The sequence below is a fragment of the Branchiostoma lanceolatum genome, chromosome 17 (assembly GCF_035083965.1).
Source record: "Branchiostoma lanceolatum isolate klBraLanc5 chromosome 17, klBraLanc5.hap2, whole genome shotgun sequence".
Lineage (NCBI taxonomy): Eukaryota > Metazoa > Chordata > Leptocardii > Amphioxiformes > Branchiostomatidae > Branchiostoma > Branchiostoma lanceolatum.
In genome coordinates, this window is record NC_089738.1 from 9,494,775 (window position 1) to 9,520,461 (window position 25,687).

The 25,687-nt window shown below is 38.7% G+C and overlaps 1 protein-coding gene across 1 annotated transcript; it reads left to right on the forward strand.

Moving 5' to 3' along the window:
- The first annotated feature begins 2,597 nt into the window (after positions 1–2,597).
- Positions 2,598–25,563, forward strand: LOC136423522 (uncharacterized). The gene is made up of 3 exons (XM_066411713.1): positions 2,598–3,785; positions 22,658–22,817; positions 24,058–25,563. The coding sequence occupies exons 1-3, from the start codon at positions 3,138–3,140 to the stop codon at positions 24,276–24,278; spliced, it is 1,029 nt and encodes a 342-aa protein (XP_066267810.1). The 5' UTR covers positions 2,598–3,137; the 3' UTR covers positions 24,279–25,563.
- Positions 25,564–25,687: the final 124 nt, after the last annotated feature.

Sequence of the window (25,687 nt, forward strand, 5' to 3'; positions counted from 1 at the left end):
AACAATGATATGTGATGGTATGATTCTTTGTTTCTTCGTTTGTGGAACAGAAAAATGACTTCTTCCCCAATAATTTAACGAAGGTATTCGGGTCAAGACAATGAATAGAATTCCGGGACTCCAAGCAAAATGGAATCTATGGTCTTTTTTGCACTATAAATGACAAAATGCTGTATTCCTACGTATATATATATGCGTACTTCTCTGGGGCCCCTTGCCTCTATATACATGCCTCATACTTATCTATCAACAGTTTCTCTTTGTACAGGTGAAAGAGAAAGGGGAAGTGTGTAGTGTGATAGTGGTGCCGGGTGGAATCATGGCAGAGCGGTCATCAGGCTTCTAAAGATGCGCGCTGAGTGTTTATATCAAAGGTTTTTGTAGATAACATTTCCCATTGACTTAAGCGAGCCGAGTATCTCACTGAAGCTGCGGCACGTTGGCGACCTCGCTGCGGCACGTTGGTGACCTCGCTGCGGCCAAGAAATTTGAGTGCTGAACGAACTTCATCGAAAAAAACAAATCTCTTTACGCTTTGTGTTTTTCGTTATCTTTTAAGTCATTCTTGTACGTTTTGCATGATAATCCCATTATAAAATCAAGGAGAACACAAATCCAGTTTAATATGCAGCAAGGTCACCAACTAGCCTGTATTTACACAAGCTCTCGGCTGGAGGTTACTGACCCCCGATGGCGGTTACAGGACCGGCTGGCCACTAGGAGCGCGATTCGTCAGGCTAGGTCACCAACGTGCCACAGTCCAGTGAGAAACCTGTTTTAGAGGCCATTGGTCTTTTGGTATGAAAATTTGGCCATCAAAATCAGAGTAGCATGGTCGACCCCTCTCTACCTTTTAACGACATAGCATAGCCTCCAGTTAAATGCATGACGTATTCTGTGGATTTTTGTCTGTCGCCATGGCAACCAATTAGGTTATTGTAACGCTTTCATACGCACCAGGACAACTTACGCGAAGAGTTCCTCCTTTGTTCACATCTTCTTTACGTCATTGGAGTGGGAAAAGGGCTGTAACAAAGAAATCTTGACGTCTAGGGAGAACCATTAGAAGTGCATACGGTTCTTTTTTCCCACATACGGAGTGCTTCAGACGTTTGCAGAATAAATCGCCCCATTAGTTGAGATAACATTCCAGGAAGTAATGCTTAAAAGCTGCGGGTGAACGATAAAAGAAAACTGAGCGGGATAGCAGATAAGTGCCAGTATATCTTAAAGCCAGATACCGCTAGGCACTGGATATGATAAAACGGATGGACTCTAGCCAGAGAATTTTGATGGTGGCAGTTTGGGAAATAGCTCGGTGTTGACCATTAATAGTAAGGCTACAAAGCAAAGGAGTAGAATAGAAATATGAACATAGAAAATACTTTCGTAAAAAAAGACATTGGCGAAAATTCTTACCAACAAATGTTGAACTAATTCTCTTCGAAAGTATCATATATTAAGAATAATTTCTTTTCTACAGTATCATCATTCTTGATAAAGACGAACAAATTCGAAACTGGTCGAATTCCGTCTTAGCGCTGTCATTGTCCCCGAGCTACGGTTGATGAATCTTTTTGTATCGTGAGTTGCTTTAGATCCAGAGTTATGATTTATTTTAATGATACACCGTTTACAGTATTGTATTGGTCTTTGCCCTTAGAGATGCCTCTACCCTAGAGTACCTATTACCTGCATACATCCCATATGTTGTATTCGCCCGTATAGTGAATATCAAATTACATCACCCTCATGATATGAATTTTAAAATGGGTGTTCTAAGGAAGAGAAATGTGGAAACCAGAGCCAAACTTTGTTGTTGAAACATCAATAGAAAACATTTTGACAAAAGAGAATAATAATGGGTCTCTTAGCTTCGAAGGGGGCTTGGATATCTACAGGACGCATTGGGTTATTCTCACAATATAATTGGTACCGGAATCCTAGTAAGAATAAACGCATGCGGCATGTGGTTAACGGAAGGGAAGCAAAATTAGTCTAGCTTTTTCGGTGATGGTAATGATTTGGGTACCCCAAGAATAAACGATCGTGGCTAGACATAAAAATAGATTGATACTGACATCTACATTGTCTTGGCTCGATATATTTCCTTGCAGAAGTCTCTATGATTTTAGAACATAAAATACACATAGTGCTTCCAAAGAAGGAGACTTTCAATGTTAATTTCTTTTCTGGTACATTCGGACAAAAAGTCTAAATTTGTACACGAAGAAACAAGCCTGTGCGATTCTATGCAAATCCGCCCAGTCATCTACTTGGTGCCGGAAACACTCTTTGATCGGTGGAGGCTAAGATCGTATGACCGGAAATCGTTATTTATGCCACGCTAGCGGAAACATATGGAAAGAATAAGAAAGCTGTTTGTCAGAGATATCTTCGTCCATTGACCAAATTTTTGCCGTTACAGAAACTGAAATTGTGAATATTGGACGGTGAAACCCACCCCTCCCCGGACTAAAGTGACCTGTCCCTAAGATCTACCAATGACAGCAAAACGTTCATTCATTACTCGGTCTCGTGAACTTGCATAAGACTCGCAGGTTTGGTGGAGGAGTCGGGTTGCCAAAATTATTTAGAACACGCATGCAAGGCAGCGTGTGCCTACAGCAAGCACAGCGATGGTCTGAAAGAGAGATTCCAAGCAGAGACGATTTAAAAAGGGCGACATTGTTTACAGATACAAGGATATCTGTGAGCGGAAAATTCGCGATAAACTGTTTGGATTTACCTGCTATTGGTGGGTTAAATTAATTGCCCGCTGTCATGAAAGGCCGCGTGGATGTGGGGCGCTTCTCCGGAAATTCGCTGCGGGTCGGGTTTACAAATAATCAGCCGAGAAAGTCTTCTGTAAGCAACACTCGACATGCTTAACGCCGGGAGATAGTCGGAGGTTCTGCCGTCTGATACTCAAGTCGTGTGGATATGGTGTAGTTGTTTTGGTACGTCGCTAGGCACAATGCATGCAAGGCGGCGCCCACTTTGAAACCATCCGCACAACAGGTCTTTACTGTCTCAAAACGCCGGAGCCAACCGGGATGCCTGCCCTAGCCCAGCGGGGTCACGGCTTTGGAGCGGCTGTAAGCTGTGTGGCGATTCCTCGCTGGGATCCGTGAAACATGACTTCCAGTCATGGACCAGGCACCGAGAGGGCAAGCCTAGCTGTAACCTTCTACACTCGGGAGGTGCAAAAATGGCGCCCGGCTATTAGTTCCCTGCTGCTTCTGAGTCTCCTACTGGTAGACGATGTCAGAGAGGCAGTAGCCATGAAAGACGTCCCTAAGATGCCGCCCGCGCACGTGAGCGAGAAGAAAACAAGCAACAGGTGCTACTACAAAGGATTCAGCACCAAGGCTGGGACTATAGCATGCACGGAGCCGACGGAGCTGCCAAAGGAGTGGCGCCTCCCGTTTTGCGCCTTGTTTACCGTGGGGGACATATTGCCGAGCGAAGGCCAGCTTTTCCTGAATAATTCCGGCCTCCAACTCTACAATTTCTTACATAAACAAAAGGAGTCCATACATGGGCTGTGCCCGACACACAATCTCGCCGAATGTTTGGACGAGTTTAATCGAACCGGCAGCCACGAGTGCCTAATATGGGGGTCGCCTTCTAGAAACGAATCCGTCTGCGAGAGATGTTTGGATTTAGTCTTATTTTTGGACACTTGTTTAAGGACAGCTTTCGAATCCTCCATGTTGACTCTACAGAGACATTGCGGTTGCCAAGACGACTACGCTATGCGATGGAGGTGTGATGCATGTGAGGTAAGTAAGAACTTTCTCCTTAAAACTTACACCGAACAATCGATCTTATTCAGATGATGCCAACATTTCCCTTCGAGCGTTTGCTAGGAGGACTTTCCGTGACACCCAATTACCCGCCGGCCACGCTTTAATATTCGGAAATTATTGGATAATCAAAAGACTTTTCGCTCTTCAAAGGGATGGGTTCAAATGTTAACGGCCGTCGCAGAGGGAATTGGGAAATTCCATCTAGGGCGTATTTTTCTGCATTGTTGGAGCATGGAGTGAGTTTTGTACCATAACAAATTATATCTAGTGTATGTTGCTAACACGTGCCTTTTCAGTGAAAGCGCTAATGTTTCAGTTCTGTAAAACGAGGGAGAGATATGGACAATACCACATAGTGGTTTCATATTCTCGTTACCAACTACACAATATTGTGTCTGGGGACACTTTCTCCACGCCTAATTAGACCGGGGACAGGGCTGTGTGCAGCGTGAATGGTTTTAATCATGACGACCTAAATAAATATTCATCGCAGCTCTGTACATGTATATGATGACATTTACATCATGGTAGAATATTGATTAATAATTTGACAAGCAAAGTAAGACATGCATATATCGAAAATAAAGTAAGATAGAATAATCTGAGACAAATTGATGTCAAAACAAATTTGGTTAAAGATTTTAATGGTAGCGTGAAAGGGTTGTTGATAAGAACAATATGTTGAATGCACATTTAGTGCAAAATTGCTCAGTCATGCTTTCATGACCTTTTTTTATGTTTAAATTCCCCTGCGTCCATAATACTTATGATAGACATTAGCTGGAGGGGGTAAACCTTTTTATGAATAAAAATCTACCAAGTTACAAGAGTATTCTTCAATCAGTGAATTAAAAGGTAACAAGACACGTACCTCCAAATCTTGTTACCTTTTAAATTTTAGCAACTTGTAATCACACATGACTGATGAATCTCTTCAACAAAATCTACCAAATTTTGTGAAATTTCATCATGAATTGATAGAAAATAATGAACCATACATAATCCAGTAACTCATCCAGGTCAATTTTTGGCTCAAAGCAATAGAAGAATTAGGTCATGTGGCTGAAAAGTGAGGTACATCTACTCAAACACACATTACAAACATTATTTTTTGAGATCTACTCTAGATTTCTAAACATCCTTCATTTTTCCGAGGGCACTGTTTTCAAATCTGAAATAAGGGCTTCAATGGAAAGATTGTCAGAGATCAAAGTTATTTCTTTACCTAAAGCAAAGGAAAATAAAGCTGCTTTAAAAGGCTAGCTACTAGTACAAGTTGACAAACAACTATATAGAAACACATAGCAAAAGTAGTTTCTAAAATCAACCCAAGATTTCTTAACATTGCCCAAGGTGAAGTTTGTCTAATAGTTGTTGGCAACACAAGATGTCGTACCTAGCTGTACTTTATCTGGAGGGTAATTGGGGGTTATCAGAATATTGATGTTGCATAAAGCAACTGCTGCCTTGTCTAAATTCAATGTCAAGTTGCCAATACAATTATTTTTTGGGGATTCAGAAAATATCATCTGCAGAATCAGAACATTTTTCTCCCAGGTTGAATCCCCCTTTAAAAGCCTACTCAGAGGTCAATTTCTGCATATTTTATGTAAAACAAAAGTTGAAATACTTGACAGGAGAACATGCTGGTAGCATTTTGGGTGTTCAAAGATTTCTTTTACATTTCTGATATTTCCTTTAAAATCAACTGCAGCTGTATAATAAGGACAGCATTTTCACTAATATCATTCATGGGAAAGTCATAATTTGACCATTTTTGGCTATTCGTCAAACCAAGATGAAGATGACCAATTATCAAAATATTTAGATTTAGTTGCTAACTGAAATACAACAGCTGCAATGAATTAAGAAAATTGATAATGGTTAGAAAAACAAAATTGAAAATTAATCGGATGAATACATAATGATAAACGTTATGTGCCAATAGACATTATAAATTTAAGTGGTCAGGAAGGTTGCACAATGACTGAACATTCAAAACTCTTAAGTTTGGAAAACTAATCTTATTAGTATCTGCTTGCTGATATTGTATTTTGCTAATTTTGCAGCTTCTTTATACTAGTACTACTCACAGTATGCTTTTGAAAAATACTATTTTGAAACAGAGGAAAATTGATGCATGGATGTCATCCATATAATCAAGTGAAGTCTAAGGTTTGTATGTGGAGAAAAATAATACAAATTGTTGCGTCTAGCAACGTTATAAGTTTTTCTACAGTTTGTCTGATTTTCTCAGCAAAACCTGGTTATTTGATGACTAAGATTCCTGTCATATCTGTCGTTTCTTTTAGGACAGCAAAATGGAGACCTTCTTGGTTCATTTGTGGTTGCCAAGTACAAAATTCAGCCATAATTGAAAAGGCTGACATACAGATCCTTTTTGACAGTTGTTTATATCTTATAGCGTGGCTTTGAATGGCCCAGTGGCTGGCCAAGCAGGCATGAAATTGATAGGTCACAGGTTCAATTCCTGGCGTCCCTGGCCAGACATCGCATCTTTGGGAACAGCACTTAAAACATGACATTGCTCTCTCCACCCAGGTGTGAAAATGAGTACCTGACTTTGGTTAGGGAGGTAAAAGGCATTGAAAGGATAGAGATGGGCTGCACTTTTCAATGCCGTGCCCTAAACACAGTGGATGATAAACAACCCACTGCCTCTACAGTCTTAAAGGCTATGGGACTACCTTTACCTTTTATTATGTCATAGCTTGTTAAGAATCTTACAACAAAGATATTTCACAACAAATAAGATTTAAACCCTAGTCCTATTGAGCCCAACAATTTTCGTACATGCTTGTTCTGTATGCTAGCCCTGACAATATAATTGTTGGGTGGAGGGTATTTCTAGAATACGTACGTTGCACCTGTACGTTGTAAAGCGAAGTAGCTAAAAATGAGGAATATCAAACTAGCACCCTTTGTTTCAAAACACTTCAGCAGTGGGGGTATATTTTTGCTCTGGAAATCCAGCAGGACAAGGGTTAACATAGAGCCAAGAAACGACCACAAATCAGCCGTACTTGTTTTCATAAGAATTGTGTCCCAATTTTCCGCTAGTAACTGGCATGTCTCCAGGCATTTTCTGTTGCCTAGAGTTGTTGTCCTTGTTACCATGGAAACATACCACACACCGTATTAGTGTGGTGACCTCCAGTAAATCTAATTATATCTCATGACCAATCCCAGAACAGGCTTTGTGTATACATACGTTCAATGACTTGTCAAACAATGTAGAAAAAACAAGAACTCTCACCTGTTTTCTATTGTATATTTGGTATTGTGTCATACCTAGGACGTTTAAACATTTGATAAGGGTGTTCTGCATCGTGTGATAATTTACCGTATCACACAGAGTTCTACTTTAATCACACGGGCTTCCATTGAATATTTAGAATGCATTTCAATTGCACCGAGTGCGCCATTATTGAAAATTCGAATCCTGGATAAGACTAATACTGGCTATCTGTGAAATATAGAAATTGAGAGAATAGGAGAGTGGCTCCACATTTGCCCAATTTTGTGTTTCTATATTTTTATTGTGCATTTCTACATTTTGGATTGCAGTCAGTGGGAGCTGATGTCATGACTGTATCACATTGTACTTATTCAGTTTTTACTCTAGAGTAGACTCAAAATTCAACACTCAAAAATACACAGAAGACTCATTCAGAACTTGAAGCATAGATTAGTCCCCTAAAGTAATGATTGTCAAATGCCATGGCAGTCAAGAATCAATTCTACACAGAGTTCAGGACTCAGAAAATACTGGACTGTTTCCAAGAATTCTTAGAAATTCCTCAATTCTTTTCCTAGAAAATTGTCTGCCACCGATGACACTAAATAAAAAGTATGGTTCTGACTCCAGACATAAAATAATAGAATTAATTCCTGATATCAAAAGGAATTCTCCCTTTATTTTGCAGACAAGATGATGCCTGATTTTCATCTTGAGCATCAATCTTTTTGTGATGACATTTTGCTGGTTAAATCTATTTACTAATAGTCACACCTCTTACATGACTTTGGTTCACTTTCCAGTAAATGTTATTTTCTCTGTGCATGAAAGAAGTTATATCATAATAATAATAGAACATATGAAACTATGGCACTGGCATCCGTGAATGGTTTCAGTTTCAGTGGCATTTTAAATGACCCACAATATGACAAAAACTGGATCAGTTCCAGCTAAACGTTCTAAGGCTTAGTGCTTGTAGAGGTCTGGCCTTAATCTTGTTACATGTGTACTTAGAGCAGTCTGTGATAGTGTTGCTTGAGCTCGGTGACTCAAATCTGTAGGAATTGGGACATGGAAATTGAGGAGTTAGAATCATTTACTGCTTAATGGACTTGCATGCAGTCAAATGATTAAAGAGTGGTTTACTTGGTGGAAAAGGTTCAGAGCGAATAAGTCTGGGTTCACAAAGCTTTAACTACTGGTATATATATATGTGTATATATATATATTAATACCAATGTACAGGACAGAAACTGGTTTTGCCAAATATTGTAAGCTAAATAAAGGTTAACACCAATTAATCCTTGCTCTTTTAAAAAATTTTTGTAACAAAATTAGCAAATGGTCAAGAGAATTGTTTTCCTGATTTTATCCGGAACCAACATTTTTGGAAAAATCCGACAATTGGTTATGCAAATTACAGATGAATCATTATTTGAGATATACAAAATGACTGTAATTTATGTACATTTTCCCTCTGGCTTGACTTTGTACATGTACCAAGCTTACATTTCCTCAAACTCTGACTTCTACCACCATTACTGTAACAGTACACCCTAAGGCCACACCAATTTAATTTCTTGGTTGACAGATTTTTATTTTCCGAAAAAAAAAAAGATTTTAGAAAAAAAAAATAATGAAAACTGTTTTCATGTTGTTGTTTTTTTCAAAAAAAATTTTTTTGGGGGAAAATAAAAATCGGTTACCCAAGAAATCAAATTGGTGTAGCCTAAGGCATGTGAATTGTTTAACCTTTGGCACACTGGAACTGGCTGTTGGTGCAGAACTGAGCTGTAACATTACCATACGGTTAAGTTTTATTAGTATTTGAAAGGGGAGCGTAAGAGAATTGAAGAAGATGAATGTCCTTTTAGTGCATATATCACAGACTATGATACCCTCATATTGTAAAAGAGTGCTCAGGAAATGATACAATTACAAAGTAGCTCTTGAGGCAAAGCTTTTAAGCTTCTTCTGTCTTAATGTAATTAATGGGGTCTTAGAGAAACTAACACTATTGGATTAGCAACTCTGACATTATTTGCTTAAGGCTAAACCAATTTGATTTATAAGTTCTCAGATTTTTATCATTTGGGAGCTAAATAAGAATGCCTCAGTCTTTCCCCAGTCTCATGCACTATATTTTCTTTAAATTAAAATATCTGTGAGCCAAGAAGATAGTTTAGTGTGGCCTATCTGCTTGTCAATAAGCCAAATTTAATTTATTCTTTACTCCAGATAAAGATAACAGAATTACCATAACCATGCATGATAGTGTTAATATTCACATTGACGCCAAAATACCATAATTATCTTAGCCTAACTGATACCTTTATGACGAAATTGGAAAATTGGACAATTAGTAAGCAAAATGTGCCCTGAATCTTGATTCAACAATTAACAGTAATATGCTGTTATTATTGAATACTCAAGACAGTAGAGACTGTCACAAGATGTATTTATCATTGACTGACATTGTCGAATGTTGTGATATTTCATAAAGTTTGTATATACATTCAATCATCCTGCAGGGTTGAACAAGTCTGTTGGCCCGATTGCCCAGGGCAAGTGAAAGTACATATTGGGCAAGTGCAAAGTCTAAACCTACTAGCTCGATTGGGCCAGAGAGATCTTTAAATGAGTGCAATCTCTCCATGGGTAGATGTGGGTAGATATTGGTTCATTAGCCAGACTTTGCTCCCAGTGGCCGGCCCGACTGACCAGCCTTATAGAAGCCTATCAGATACCCGGAAAGCTAGCCAGCCCTAGACTCTCAAATATTGAGAGTGTCATGTTTTGTTTTGTTTTACTGAAAAATCAAACAACTTCCTTGAAGCAGATAAAAATGCTTATTATCAATTAGAAAGACATCATCTAAATTTCCGGCCAGTGAAAAGTTGGTTTGGGCCAGTAGATGTTTGCCCAACAGGGACAGTGAAATTTTTAAAACTTAAAACTTTTCCTAAAACCCAGCCATCCTGTCTAACATTGAACAAGAACATTGGACGAGAAATTTAGAAACAGTTACGCTGAGGTGTTTGAAAATGGGTGCCAATGTGTGTAGAATGAAAAGAATCAGGAAGTAACCTGTGATCAGAGAAGTGGTTGTGACTGTGCATGCTTTTCAGCAATCAAAGAAAAACGTGTGAGGTGGTTTGAACATCTTGTAAAGGATGCTAATAATTCAGACGTGCTTTGCGTATCGTGTGTAGTCCAATGATAACATAGTGACCCTGCCTATGGATATAGGGTTAGGGAGTTTGAATCCCAGCTATTGTCACGCACTGAATGTATGCTATTGGAAAGGGTTTCTGTCCTTAGGACAGGACATTGAATTCGTGGTTGACTGTTCAGTGTTAATGAATGAGTGAGTGAGTGAGTGAGTGAGTGAGTGAGTGAGTGAGTTCAGTGTGCTTGTCGATAAAAGCTAGTGGAGTTTCTCTCAGGCTGGTACAATGAATCTGTAAATATTGTAACGTTGGGTAACATAAATTCGGGATTTTTCCGATAATGGTTGACTGAAATCAATCCAGCAGAACAATAAACCATCCTTTTTTTCTATAATTCTGTCAGTATCATGTACTATCTTTGCACTAATCATATATATGGTAGATTTTGTCTCTAGTCGTGCTGACACCATAATATTTCAACTTGAAACTACCGTCCGCCGCACGCACAATAACGGTGCTGTCGGACAGGGGGCCACATTAATTCGGGAGAGAAGATTCGTCTTCAATATCTTACCGCTAATCACATTTTATACAGCAGCTATTCGTTCCATCCTTGGCTTGAGGAGAGTGCTATGGATATAGACGTGTCCAAGTAAAAAAAATACACGAAAAAACGGCCGTACCGCACACATCAGGCCAGTTCGGGAACAACCCGTGTGTTGAGTCGGTAGAACTTCACTCAAAGTCGGCCCATCGTCATCATCGGGCAACGTGTAACGTTACATTATTCATGGGAAGTTAGCTGGATGCCGTAGCAATGGTAATACTACTATGTCCATGTGTTCCTTGTTGTGTTAGGAGCAAACTTTGAGGAAAATATCTTCCTCAGTCCACTATCAAACGCAGCATTTAGACAAAAAAGTGTTCCTCACAAACCTTTGTCGTCTGCTTGACAACAGGATTCTGGTTAACAATATGGCGGCGGGAAAATACACGTGCCGTAGGTTGTAGCAACACGGAGAGGAGTTTTGATGATTGATCACACTTAGAATCCAGTTGCAGGTTAGCAAAAGAGATTGTAATAAGTTGTCTTATAAATAATTGTGTTTAGCAGGCAGGAGATGTGACATTTGTCTTATAAACCAGCGAACAACCGTGCTGGGTGATTCTCCCACGAAGCCCCCAGACTCTGTCAATAAGGGACGGAGAGTTTTTGACGTCGCCAACTTCTAATGCATGGTTATCGAAGCTTTTCAGACAGTGTTCTGAATACGTTAGTCTATCTGCTTTGCATTGCTGGCGTTATAACTGATTTTGCATGTAGCACATATCCCTAAATACGCCGTTTTCGAAAAATCGCGAATTTAAGTACCCCGCGAATTTATGTTACCCAACGTTACATAGTATCTGACTTCTCTGTGATGACCAGTGAAAAAGTAGCTCTTCAGTGAGCTAAACTGGATTAAGGTTCATTCTTAATTTCAGATGACACCCCATGCATATAATTCTACACTCTCGGGATTTTAAAGCCACTGCTAGACCCTGATGGCCATGGATTGATAACGTAATAAAAGACTTGATCGACACTGCATTCTGGGCCACCTACTTCACTTACATAAAAACATTTGCAACTCCTCACTAACCCGAAGTTGAAGCGTAAGGATAAGATAAAGTAAGTTAGCATTTTGGCATTTTCTAAATTGTGCAAGGATATTTCATCAGAAAGGGGCTTAGCATTTTGCAACATTTTTTCTTCAATTTTCAGCTGATATTCTATCAGCTATAAAAGGAGTATAGGGGGTAAATCCAACAGTGATGAGCCTGTAATACACTGCAGATTCAGCTGCACAGAATAGAAAAATTTGAAATTATAAGTTTTTGTGTCAGTGCCTTCTACTATTAATAGACGCGTCTTATCCTGCATTACTGAATAATAGAGACAAATCATGTCCAACCATGTGATTATCCTCAAACATTTTCCACAAGAGCAAATTAAAAAACAGTAATTTACAATGATCATTCCTCCCATGTTCAGTACAACATTCAGGATTATGGCACAGTGCCTATAGGAAATCATTACATGTTACAGCCATTGGGAGCATGTCAGGATAGTCAGTATACCCTCTATTAATGACTAGTCACAAAGGGCTAAGGATGATTACAGTAACAGTAACAGGGCTGCTGGGGAACCATCATTAAGGTGTAGGCAGGGAATTTTCAGTGAGTCGTCCTTGGCATATAAATTAGCTGTTGCCATAGTGCTGTAGAAGTTTTGTGGCAAAATTGATGCTACTTCATGTAATTTCATTTGCGTCGAGCAATTGCATTCTCGATAGTGGGATGGGGCCAAGAAATGAGTCTGTAGACTCTGCACACAAATACGTTGTAAGGCTGAACCAGTTTAATTCTTGGTTCTCCACATTTTTGTCAAGAAATCAATAAAGTGGGTGGAAAAAGAAAGGAAAAAGATACAGGATTCCTGTGATAGGCTCTAATGCTTGAGCCACAACATCAACATATCAGGCTTTTTATCATTCAGAACAATTAATTCTTAACTTTAAATGCATGAACAGCAACAAAAAAAAACTTAAATAAGTATAGTACGGCAAGGACCTTATTCAACGGTTGGTGCAAAAATATGAGTATTTGGGGGTTCATACACACTGGCAAGTTTGAGAACCGAGAAATCATGTTGGTGTTTTGTAGCCTGAAGGTTGCAAGGCAAGTCCCTGTACAATTTGAAATACATACTGTCATGAAACCACTTTCAGTCCTGAGGCATAAACACTTTATGTTACTACATCCCGAGTGCAAAATGTCAATTCATCAAAGTTAACCTTCCGTCAGGTTTTTCAAAGGTGTCCTTGAATCAAAAGTATTTTTTCCCATAGGTGGTTGTTCTTTTATGTTGCAGTAGTTGTCTCTAATAACATCATCAAACAGGTGAAGTTCTTCAATGACTTTAGGAGAAAACAATCAAGGATTAAGGGTGCTTTGAAGCCTTGAAAATTCTTTTAACTCAATGTATGCTTTCAATATTAATAAAACTTAGAATTCAGCACCAAGGACAGGTACATTTCTCAGAACAAATATCATCAACCCCCTCCTCCAGCAGGGCTGAATGCACTCGGCAAACCCTCCCTGCATCAGCCCTGCTATTCTACCCTGATTCTGGCTCAAATGGAAATTCTCAACAGTGTTCATCAGTTTCCCACGATTTTTGGTACCCTTAGACATCTTTGTACTTCGGGCACTCAAGAAACGAATAACAGCAGCCATCTAAAGGTACATAATGGCAAGATGAGTCTCTTCCTGGAGGCTTCATGTGAACCTCTTCTGAGCACATGCCCATTCCCAGCACATATTGGCAGTAAGATTGCGATATTCTGTTATTAGTAGAACTAGAGAGTCAATAAAAACATACCTGTGGCAAAAGTTACCCATAACATGGGCAGTAACTGGGAAGAAACAATGGGTTGCTTCTTTCCTAAATTGGTATCATTTGAGAAATTGCCAAAACTGAGCAATCATTTTTTGTCCTATTTTCAAATCAGCACTGCTGGTAAGAGTTTTCGCACTGTACCTTGAGTAGGGTTCTAGCAAGTACATTTTAGCTGATGGGCGACCACTCTATAATTTGTGACCACCACGCTAAATTAGTACCATTACGCTTAATTTTCAACTAGCGTAGTCAGGTTAAGTTAAGTTAAAATCCTCCCACATCATAATTGATGTATAGGGTGGTGCCCATCTCCGTTTCATAGCCCTGGGGCCACACTGTGGTGCAATCACTGCAGCAGGGGTCTAGTCCACTGGCAGTGGAGTGTGTTTAACTTCCATACTGTTTCATAAGTATGTACCATTTTTATAAAGTCTTTGGTATGACTCAATGCGCCTCTTGTCCAGTATTTAGGTGCCCTACCTGGGTCTTGAACTCCAGTCCTTCTGGTCCAAGTACATGTAATTTGAACTAGATGTGGCAGAGTAGCAAAGGCACAGACCACTACACCACAGGGACACCCCATAGCATAGTCAGGTACTTTGCAAGAATCCACTTGTCTAATATACCTGTATAATGTGAAAAGTGTTGATAATAATGATCATCCAAACTGACCAAAAAAATCCCTCTAATTACATGTGGTCTAAAATTAGAGAATTAAGTCCCCCACGGGCACCCATATACTATATAAAGGCCAACTTTTAACCTTACTTTTCCAAAATCTTCTCACTGTGGAAGGACTAAGACCCCCTTTGACACCAACCCCCAGATTGGTTGCTTCCCTACTTTGCGATTACCATTTCGCTAAAATAAAATCCTAGCTCGAACCCCACAGAGAGTGGCCGAAACAACTCCATTGGTCTCATACACTGTCTCATTAGTGCCACTCTGGGCTACTGATGCCTTGTCATACCTAATCATGTCAGCTTAATTAACTCTTAATTGTGCTGGGGGATTAGACTACACGAGCATGGGTGCAATTAGATGCTGTCCTTTGGTCACTATAATATTGGATGTTGCTTCAATGTGCATCATTTGCAGATGTCTGTAACCCTGTAAAAATACCTTTGATATAAATGCAGTCCTAATGAAAGTTTGGAAAGGGTAGCGGCTTTGTCTTTGTATAATCCTATCTTAGGCCAGAAAAACACAGTTGGTCGTTTGGATATCTTAGCGGGTAAATTGATTTAAAGTAAAGCATACTTAGGTAAAGCTGTTGCTTTTTCAAGTAGTTAGTAGTGGTGCAATGTAGCTTTGCTATGGCTTGCTTTTTCTAGCCAAGCACACCGGGTCACACCTAATCTTCTCGTTAAGTGTGTTGGGTTCTTTAATGCGCAGTGACTTAAACATTTGGTGCTTGAGACTTAAACACTTGAAGCCCCTCATACACGGGGCCGCTGGCTTTACGTCACCATCTAAAATGACAAAGAAGACTGCAAAAGACCTACGATATTGCTTAATGCTTAAATTATTATTGCTTAAATTTAAAAAAAATCTGCTTGTACAATACACTGTGTATTGCTGGTAAACGGTATCATACCAGAGTTTTTCTTCAATGTGGTAGTAGTCGTTAAACTTCATCCAATTTGATAATGAAGGTGGCATCAGGTGGTGCAATTTAGCCTCGTCAATTGTAAGCCCCTGGCTGGGAGGAGAGAGTAGTTGGCCCACCCCGATTAATAATCATGCTATAATACCTTTTCTCCTTTCCCCTCCAATGTCAAATGCATAAAAGCAGCCCAATTTATGAAAAACTCATCAAGTTTCACCATTGAAATAGATGCCCTTCGGTATTTGAATGAACCTGAATTGAATGAGGTGTCACAGACAATTATCTAATTAATAGAAGTACTGAGTACTTCTATTAATTAGATAATTGTCTGTGACACCTCATTTAATTCAGGTTCATTGAAATTCCAAACGGCAGTTATTTCAATGGTGAAACTTGATGAGTTTTTGGTCAGTATTATATGGTCGTAGCCTATCCGAGAGGTCCATGCAATGTGGTAAGTTGTGTGACCTTGCACAGCCATGTAATTTATGGGAGGCCAGCCCTCGCTGAAATCACTATCCCTTTAAACAGCTTTTTAATCTGGGCAACTATAGATATTGCTTAGAATAGGAAATAGTTATCAGGTCACACATATTGGCTTCCAATCAGTACAGAGGTGTCAGATGTGGGCATTATAATTATAATTGATATCACTGCCGCAAAATTGCTACGGAACAAGAAACTTTTCAGTGCTGCTAGATTGACAAGTAACTAGCTAGGGTGTCTGGTGGATAATGAATTGTTTGCATAAAGGAAAGAGGTCTCTCTAGATCAAAGTTAATCATGTTGTAATGGTTTGAGGGATTACAGTGAAATTGGAACTGACATTGGTTCAATGTTACAGTGACGTTAACATTGTATGCAATGGTATTGCATTGTCAATTTGTTTTCATAAATCATAAGCTCATGACTGCTTGAAACTAAATGATAATTAGATGTTGATACCCAGTAATACTGATTGTGTATATCTATCTAAGTCTAGTTTCTGTCATCTCATGATTCTATATCAGTTATATCCCATCTTGTTTTATTTTTAGTTCACAAAACATATCCAAGTTGGCCAATATAAAGGAATGAAAAAAATCTTGGCATACATGTCCTAATATGTAAAATTTTCCAAGTGCACAACATCAGGGCATATCAGTGGTTTTGAAACAAATTATCGATTGCGCCACACGGTGCCAATTTACATGCAGCTTTTCATGTTGTCATGTATTGTTGTTAGCAAACGGTTCACGTGCAATTTGGATGATGCCAATTCAACTTGTTACGGTAATCTTTTGAAGCATAATGATGACTGTAACAAGATCTCTAGTGGCTACTCTACTGTTGATATAGAAAGGATGGAGATAGGTTTATGGGTAAAATTGCTTTTGGCCATATTTTGATTTGTTAGACTTAACTGGAAAGCCTACTCGAAAACAGATTTTGAGAGGAAAGTTTCGGCCTTAGGGTCCGTTTACATTTGTGGGTAAAAAAAACTATACTGAAGTCAGTATGATTTGCGTATTGACAGTTTTTGTATTATAATATATTAGATAAAGTTTGCGGCAAAAAAAACACAATTTTTAGGTTCGAAAACCAGGCTGCACAACAGTGGGTCAAAGTTAAAAACAGCTTCTTTCCCACACACTTAACCTAAACCAGAAATATGTAAAAACACAACTCATACGGACTACAATATATGCATAAGTGTGAACGGGCCCTTAGGTAGACATAATTTCCTTGAAATTAGGAGTGGTCATTTTTCTAACTTATCTACTTTATCTTGATTCTGCTATATGGTCTGTGAGACCTTCACCTTTTGCGGTCAGCAGGTCATTTCGCTTCTAGTATTCCGGCCACTGACCTCAAACGGTTGACAATGTAGCTAATGTTGAAATGCCCCAGATTTTATGTCAGCAAGCAGTGGCAGCTGTAATGTTACAGGCTTAGGACTACAGATGTGCTAGCGTATGTACAGTAGTGTTTGAAAAAAGGCACAGCTGGCACTTGAGTCCAGAGGTTATTGTAGAAGCAATTATCAGCAAAAGGCAAATGTAAATAAAAAGATCTAAATCAGGTTAGAGGGTTGAAAGCATAATGTAAAGATTAGAAATTCCCAAATAATAAAGTCTCAATAAATGTTACTTTCTTCAGGTTCAGCAATTAGTAACGTTATGTTTAAATGTTTTCAGGTATCTGGACTTATACAATGCACATGTATAACTAAACAACAGGTAAGTCTATAAATGTTAGACATCCAGGTAATAAGATACACAATGCAAAATCTACTCAGTCTAGTTGGTCGTATATTGTATCGTGAATTTTACAGGTAATGTACTTCTAGTAAAATATACGACTACAGCCCTAGTTCTACATTTTGTAGACACATATTTACCACTCAAGACAATAGATCTTCTCCTGCACATAAAAAAAAAATGACAGTTACTGTATAACTTGATTCTAATTCCTTACCCAGTCCATACAACATTAGATTATAGAGATGAATCTCTGTTAAAATCATATTACAGCGAGAAGGCTGCACAGGGGTCCCAGGAAAATGAAATGATTTATCCCTGAAATGAGATTAGTTTGCACGCAGGATCATAGTTATGAATAATAACTTGTCAGCTGAGATTAAAGGACTAGGCGCAATTTAGTGGACAATCTGAAGGGAGAATATATCTCTAGGCCAGACCAAATCCTTTGTTGGTTCTTGAGTGTTTTTCTCCTTGGTGCTGAAAACTGTGTTAAAAAGGATTACTGTAAATGCATTTAAGTTTGCAGTGAATTAATTTCGTGGTAAGGAGAAAATGTGTTCGCAATGGTTTTGAGTTAGCAATAGCGCTATAGCAACATACTGCTGCAGTGGAAACACCAGCACGTTAACAGACGGCCAGTCAAAAGCAACCTACTAACAACTCAGAAAGGGTGCTATAGACGAACAGTACAGTCTCTTCTTGTAGTGCTGGCATGCTGTCTCTGATCTATAAATATATGTACCAGAGGAATGAATTAAAGGCTTTGGCGTTGCTTGAAATTGTTGATAAATATTCAATGTTCAAAGATCTAGTATCACGTCGTGTTCAAATGTGTCTTCAAGTTGTTAGTATTTTCACCATAACAGGTGCCTCCAACACATCATTACAATGTATAGTATGTAAATACATGGGGGTAGGTGAAATCTCCAAGCAGATCTACACGGGGCGCGAAATTCGTATATGCTAGCCAGAGACAGTCAGCTTATCTGGCTGACTGGACCTTCTCTGGCTAGCATATACGATTTTTGCGCCCCGTGTAGATCTGCTTGGAGATTAGGTAGGTGGGCAGGAGACTGATCAAAATTTTTTTGTGGTGGTTTTGAGTTTGATAGTAGTGCAATGTGGCCTTGCTAGGGCTCCCGCATTAAGCCAAGAACTCTTTATGTCACCATCTGAAATGACAAGTGCAATCCCTCACAACAGCATGTCTGAGCTGGGCCTGACCTAGAATTGAACTCCTGCCCACGGATCCACGGAGTTTGATCCAGATGGCCAGGCAACCGGGTTGTGTTACTGCTTGCGTCACTGGGGATATGCCTGTATGACAACTGTCTGAATAAAGGTCACAAATATAACAAGCTTCAGAAGGCCTTTTGTTAGTAATGACGGATTATCCAACTGATGATTAACGTTGAGGTTAAAGGTCCCATCCGGGGCCACTAAGGCAATGAGTTTTATTTTACTGCAGGCTTTGAGCTAGGATTTATAAACAGGGCATTCGAAAATTGGGGAAGGGGGCAGACTTCCCCGATGGGCTCTATGGACTAACAATTACTCAGTAGCTTTGCATGTCAATCAATTTTCATGCTGTCCCAGTGTCTGGTATGAGGAAAAAACCAACAGTCGCAGTTTGTGTGTGTGGCGGGTGTATGTAATTTACAAGAGAAACGTGGTGTCCTCTGGGTGTCCCCTGTAAAAGGAGGGTATCTAATTTCTTTATTTTCTTAGACTAGGTCTTCCAGAAGACACCCTGCTAGCTAAGAGCCTGTATATATGTACATTCTGTATATCTATCTGCATGTAAATACACCTATCTTTGTATGATATACATCTAAGTCTAGCGTCATGGAAAGTGTAGCCAATCTTTCTCTTTCCTCCACCTTCCACCTATCCTAATCAAGTTAGAAAATTCCCAAGGGCACATTATTGACTCCTGTTAGGACTTGAACCCAGGACCTTTAGATCCTCTGAGTCTCGCAGTCTAACCTTTAGTCCATCGATACCACTCGATTGTCAATAAAGGGCAGTAACTAGTCACAGACCAGTGACCTGGTAAATCTGATCAAATTGAAATGCAATAACTGCTATGCTTAGAAGATACTGCCATGTTATCTTTTTTCAAATGCTTGAAAAATATACCTAAGGCATTTTGCAAGTATCGTAGCGGCTTTTACTCTTTAGGGCTTCCATATTTTTTTGTTGTTGTTGTTGCCAAATCTACTACGATATAAACCCAATGGGCGTCGTGTTGGTGTAACAGTTAGAGTGTTGGGCCCAGAACCCAGATATTCTGGTTTTGAATCCCCTTATATGCCACAGATGTTGTGCCCTACAGCCTCAAGAAGGCTATGGGACTACTATAATTATTTTTCACCTTTTGTCACAGTAAATTTGAATTGCATGAAAGCATATTGTGCAAAGTTGTAATACTCTCTTAGCAATTCCAGACTTTGAAGTCTAATAAATGGAATTAGCTTCAAAGGTAAAGTTCTTTAACATAAAACTGGAATATTTTCCCTTTAGACTATTGGCATGTCAGCTTGTACAATGGAATCATGGAAAACAGTGATGAGTGTTTGTATTTCAGGCAAGTCTAAGCATTCTATGTGCCTAGTTACGCCATTTTTGTACAATTACTTGCCAAACTTTTGAATGCAAATGTAACAATTATTCTTCGACATTTGAAAGTGTTCATTTAAAAATCTATGCGCAAGCACTTCTATGCCTGGAAAAATTGGGAACTGGTGTCAAAACAGATAGTGAGCATGTGTTCTACCTGTAAGCAGTCTTATTTGACAGTCATTTATAACTTACACAGTAATCTTATATGTTATGATCTCAAAACTGTAACTGCTGTTCCAGTATCAAAGTTTCCTCAGAGATCTAATAAAGATTTTATTTTCGGATTTCCATAGCTTTAAAACTGTTTGCCAACTCTGCAAGTAATCTGTCAGCTACATGTAGCAATAGAGCAATGGCACGGAAGAGGCTGTCTTTAAAAACTAATAAAACCAGAGTGACGTCTTAAGATCCGTATCTGTCAACCTTGTAAACGGATTTGTAGTGTGGGAAATGAAACTTTCAAGACATTTGTAAAGGCATATTGTCTGATCAAAATGAAGATATGTTATCAGGCATTCTTAAATGGATGTGTCAGCAACCACACGGCATATGATCTTATCTGCAATGTTGTAGATAAGCATATACAATGTATAACCTGAAGGCAAAGTCCCGTAAAACTTGCTTCCTTACAAATGTGCCATATATGGATTTTTCTTGGAGGCTCGTATCTCAATAGGCATGCACTTGGAAGTACTTTGTAACATTTATGTTTGTGTAGATTTTGTTATGGTGTCTTTGGTTTGTCAGAAACCATGCATGTGATTAGTTTTTATTGTCAAAGGACCAAACAGAGAAAGTAGTAAAAGCTGCATATTGTTGTAGCATTTAAGATAGACTGACTTAGGTACGTCTTAGAGCATTTAGTATGTAAAAGAAAAATTATTCAATGTTTCACATAGATCTAGTAGCGCCTTGGGCCACACTAATTTTTATTGTCTCTTTGCCATCTCGGTAAAAAGATACAATGTAGAGGCAAGATTGAAAAAGATAGAGGAAAATGTAAGAAAAATAACCACTTCATCACTCTCTGTGTGAAACTAGGCACAGACTTTCCTGTCTTACTCTGTTTTAATGTTGATATTCCTATTTCGAAACATGATTATTTTACATATAAAAACCTCAAATTGATGTAATCTTGTGATAAGCAGCTAATGATAACAAGGCAGTACTGAAACATTTGTTACCTTTCAATACTGTGAATTTCTGTCTGGAATCATTTTTTTCCTTTTTTTTTTCTTTCTTTTTCCCTTTCCCCAATGTTCAAAATGGGCCAATCCTAGGCAGGCTCTAATGAATATAAAATGGCATCTGAGGAAATTTGGATGACTGTGGAACTCAACATTATCTATTGAGTAAGAAGAAAGTCACTAACATTTGATGGTAATAATTTGATATTGTAACATATTGGGAACATATGTTGCAAACTCTGATGGCCAATGCAATAAATTATTCATGGCATCATTCTTAGATGTAGCAGGCAACCTTGATCTAAGAAGGGCATGTGTAACTGAATTACATTTGAATTGCATTGAATGTGTGACACTATTGAGAAAGGGGGCAGTACATACTAAACAAACATTAGATTATTCTTTCTCCAGCTTTCAAATCATAGCCACAGCTGCTCTAAATTGATTTTTTTCTCTAGCTTTTCCAATTATAAACTAATTATAACAATTATGATGAAACAAGAAGGTGGTTTATAACAAGTAGCAATAGTACTGCATATACATGACATTGTATATGGCAATTTCTATAATGTTTGTGTCCAGTCTAACCAGAAAAACAAAAAAATCAAAGATCTCATACGTCCCTGAAATATTTTGTGATTTTGTGAGTTTCTTGTTTTTATCATTGTTGTGAATTTCTTGCTGATTCTAACTAATGCATTTTCTCACTGGCTTTTATGAGGCAACAGACATGCATTTAGGGAGAAATTGAAGACAGGAAATGATTCTGAGAACTACCTGAGACCTTTGACCTAACTTCCTGTCTGTGTCCCCAACATGCCTAGCATGTGGAAACCAGCCACTCTACTAGTAGCTAACTAGTGCATTCAAATAACTGATACACAAGCAAACAAACATTTAGAACAAACAAAAATACATTCAGAAACCAAAAATTTTGTAAGGGGACAAAAATAGAATCCATATCTGATATAATCATATCTATCCATCTATATCTATATCTCATTTCTATTACACTTATTCAGTGTGCATTCAACTTATTCAAGTGAGATGCAATGACTTCAATGCAGAAAACAAAAATTCTGTACAAGGGGGCAAAAATAGAATCCATATCTGATATAATCATATCTAGTATCAAAATCTATATCTTATATCTATTACTGTACCACTGATTCAGTGTGCATTTAACATATTCAAATGAGATGCACAGACTTCAATGCACATTTCACTTACTATGGAGCCACATGCCTGAAAGTATTTTTCTGTGTTGTGAACCAAGAAAATTTGAATGTTTTCTCCATTCATTTTTTGTGCAGACTGCCTACAGGGACTGGTTTTGTGCAGAAAACCTTCCATTGTACCGGGAGGGAGTCCTGAAGAGGCCGTGTGGCAGTTTCTGTCTGGACATGGAGAGGTCGTGCCCGTACCTACTACCAGACTCACCCTACGCCGGCGAGTCGGGCTTCTCCTGCCCGGGTAAGTTTGATGCGTAACATAACCAAGTGAAACCCAGCACCAAGAGACCATGTCTAGTGATATAATAGACGTTAAGCAAGGACAACAACAACAAGTTTGGAAAATGTAGAAAATCATTTTGTTTATTCAGACCTTTGTAGTGCCTAGTGGCACATAGGACATGAAGTCTGAGTTATTTATTCTGTCGGAGAAGCAAGAAATTTACCTGTCCTTGGTGCTGAACTCCATGTGTTATTAACATTAAAAGCATGTTGTTGTAGTTAGTGAAACACAGGTTTCCTTGCTGTTTCAGTAGCAGGGTATATTTTTACAACGAGGGGTTGCTAGCCCTTCCCCTATAACGTGCTTGAGGCACCTCCTCAAAGTTCAGGACAGGGCTATCATTGAGACTGACAGAAATTTCACCCCGTCATTCAAAATAATCTGAAAATCATGTCAAGAGAAACTGATGGAAAATGTATTTTCGTAAACTTGAAATAACAGATTTAACAATGAAAGCAAACAACATGGATCCCAAACAGTGGGATGGTAGAAAGTTTTAAGCTAGATACAGCCCTTTATCATGAGTACCTGTGAAAATTGAACACAAGAAACCTGTTCCTTGTGTTCATGTATCATCATACTGCAAGTAACAGATCTTTCTCTTACCATTCCTTGCCAGTGTTACATACCATGTCAATTAGACTAATTCAATTGGAAGAAAGCAACAAATTATGATAAATAGTTATCATTAAAGGTTGTTTTATCATTATACATCTTTTGTCTAGCTTGCTAAAGAATTACATACCTCATTTTCCCAAGTGTGTGATCAACTGTGTTGCGGGGGAGAGTAATTGTGAGGTATTGTGGGGAGAGTAATTGTACTGTGAGGTATTGTTAGAAGATGAAGTACATTGTGCATGTATTTATCTACAGTGGGTTAAATGATATTTCAATTGCAAGCCTCCAATTGCCTTAAAGTTTGTTTCTTGCTATGCCTTCAATGCAATATAACAGTTGCACAAGCATGCAGCTGGATAGATTTGGAAATGGGCAAAGGTTTCAGATAGCATCCACTGTCTTTTGTCAGTAAAAACTTAATAATATGTGCTCAATGTTTTGTAATCCCAGATTTTTACCTTGATTGAATGGGCAGATGTTTAAGATAGCATCGACTGTCTTTTGTTAGTGAAAAGCAATACGGTTTGATGTTTCATAATCCCAGAGTTAACCTCAAGTCTATATATATACTTATTTTCAGGGCACGTCTACGGAGTCCAGGCCAAAAACATACCCAAGGACAATAATTGTTACACCAAGTGTGACCTTAAACGTGATGCCGATTCTGAAGAGTCATGTGACCAGGAATGGACCAATCCGGCGCCGACACAAAACAGGGCACTTCCATTTCTGCCTCATGTTCCAAGCGCTGCTACTTGGGTCGCTCTGTCGATTTCGCACATACTGTGGTACAACCGATGACTGTGGTAACGCCGAAGAGTGGAAATTTAGCACAGTGCCGTCAAGGGCATTCGACCCTCTTGAAACGACTGACTCAAGTGGCCCTCAGACTTTTATATGAGCTTCTACGGAGAACACAAGAGGAAGCAGAGACACTGACTAATGACCTGGGTCACTGCGGGTTAGCGCAAGTCTACAAGGTTGCACATTAATCTACATTCCAGTGAAGGATCCGACATCAGGGAATATTTCAAGAGAATTTTTTCCGACATTTTACAAATTTGCCGCTTGCAGTACAGATCTAGAAAATTTTAAAGATATGGTAGGGCAACTCAATTGTGATGCTCAAGTATGATTCTAATGTATTAAATGACAAAGTGGAAAAGATGCTGCAATATGTGGAAAATAATACATTGTATAAATTATCTATATGCGAAGTAAGGAAGCCTACAAGTTTTATATTTCTTCTGTGAGTTTTGTTCGATTATGAGTAATTGAATTTTGAGAGTTTAAACAATTCTATGTATTAGGTTAGGACAGTGTTAAATATAGTTGATGTGGGAAAAGCCAGAGAGTATATTATGACATCGTATGCAATACATAGTGAAATTCTCCCACAAAAATCAGTTACTATTATTATATAATATCAAGTTAATATTAATCTGCCTCAATGGACATCTATCCATCCAGACACAGGGTACTTTTTGAAGTGTTGCAAAGTGTTGTGAGCATTAGAAATAGGAAATTATCATTTTGTGTCATTGAAATACATTACATAACCACAACTATCAAAGACTTATCGAATGGTTCTAAATCATCATTTTACATGTGATCATTTTGCTTTCAGTGCACATTTAAATGGATAAAAACCTTGGAATATGATTGGTCATGGCTTTTTCTTACAGTTTGCTTAAAGACATTCTCCTATAGACAGGGCTTTACATGCGGCCAAGACAAAGCCTACTAAAGCTTCATAGGGCACAGTAAAGCCCTGTGTAGGAGAATGGGTAAAAATAGAAGAGATGGCTTACTAAGATATCTGCATACTAAATATCATGGAAATCCGTTGTTCCTTTGTTCAGTTATTCTCCTTAGAAGATTTTCACAAAAACGCCCCTGCAGTTCCAGAGGAAGCTGCTAGGGGGTCCAAACCTACAACACTTCTTAATTACATCACAAGCTATCTGCCACCCAAAAATCAAGACCATAGCACGTCCAGGTCAAAAGATACAAAAATTGAAGTTCTGCTGCAGTATCAAGGTCACATACCAGGGAGCCCAAAATCGACCTTAAATTTTGGCTTCACAACACCCGCCCACATACCGAATATCATTGTAATCCATCAAGAGGCTCTTGAGTTATGCTGACCCGAGTAGTCCGGAAACACAAACAGACAGACAAACTGACAAACAGATCGATATACACACCCA

Coding starts and splice junctions, on each gene's coding strand:
- LOC136423522 (XM_066411713.1), top strand. CDS start 3,138: ATGACTTCCAGTCATGGACCAGGCACCGAGAGGGCAAGCCTAGCTGTA. Junction 3,786..22,657: donor GGAGGTGTGATGCATGTGAG/GTAAGTAAGAAC, acceptor TTTTTTGTGCAG/ACTGCCTACAGGGACTGGTT. Junction 22,818..24,057: donor GTCGGGCTTCTCCTGCCCGG/GTAAGTTTGATG, acceptor ACTTATTTTCAG/GGCACGTCTACGGAGTCCAG.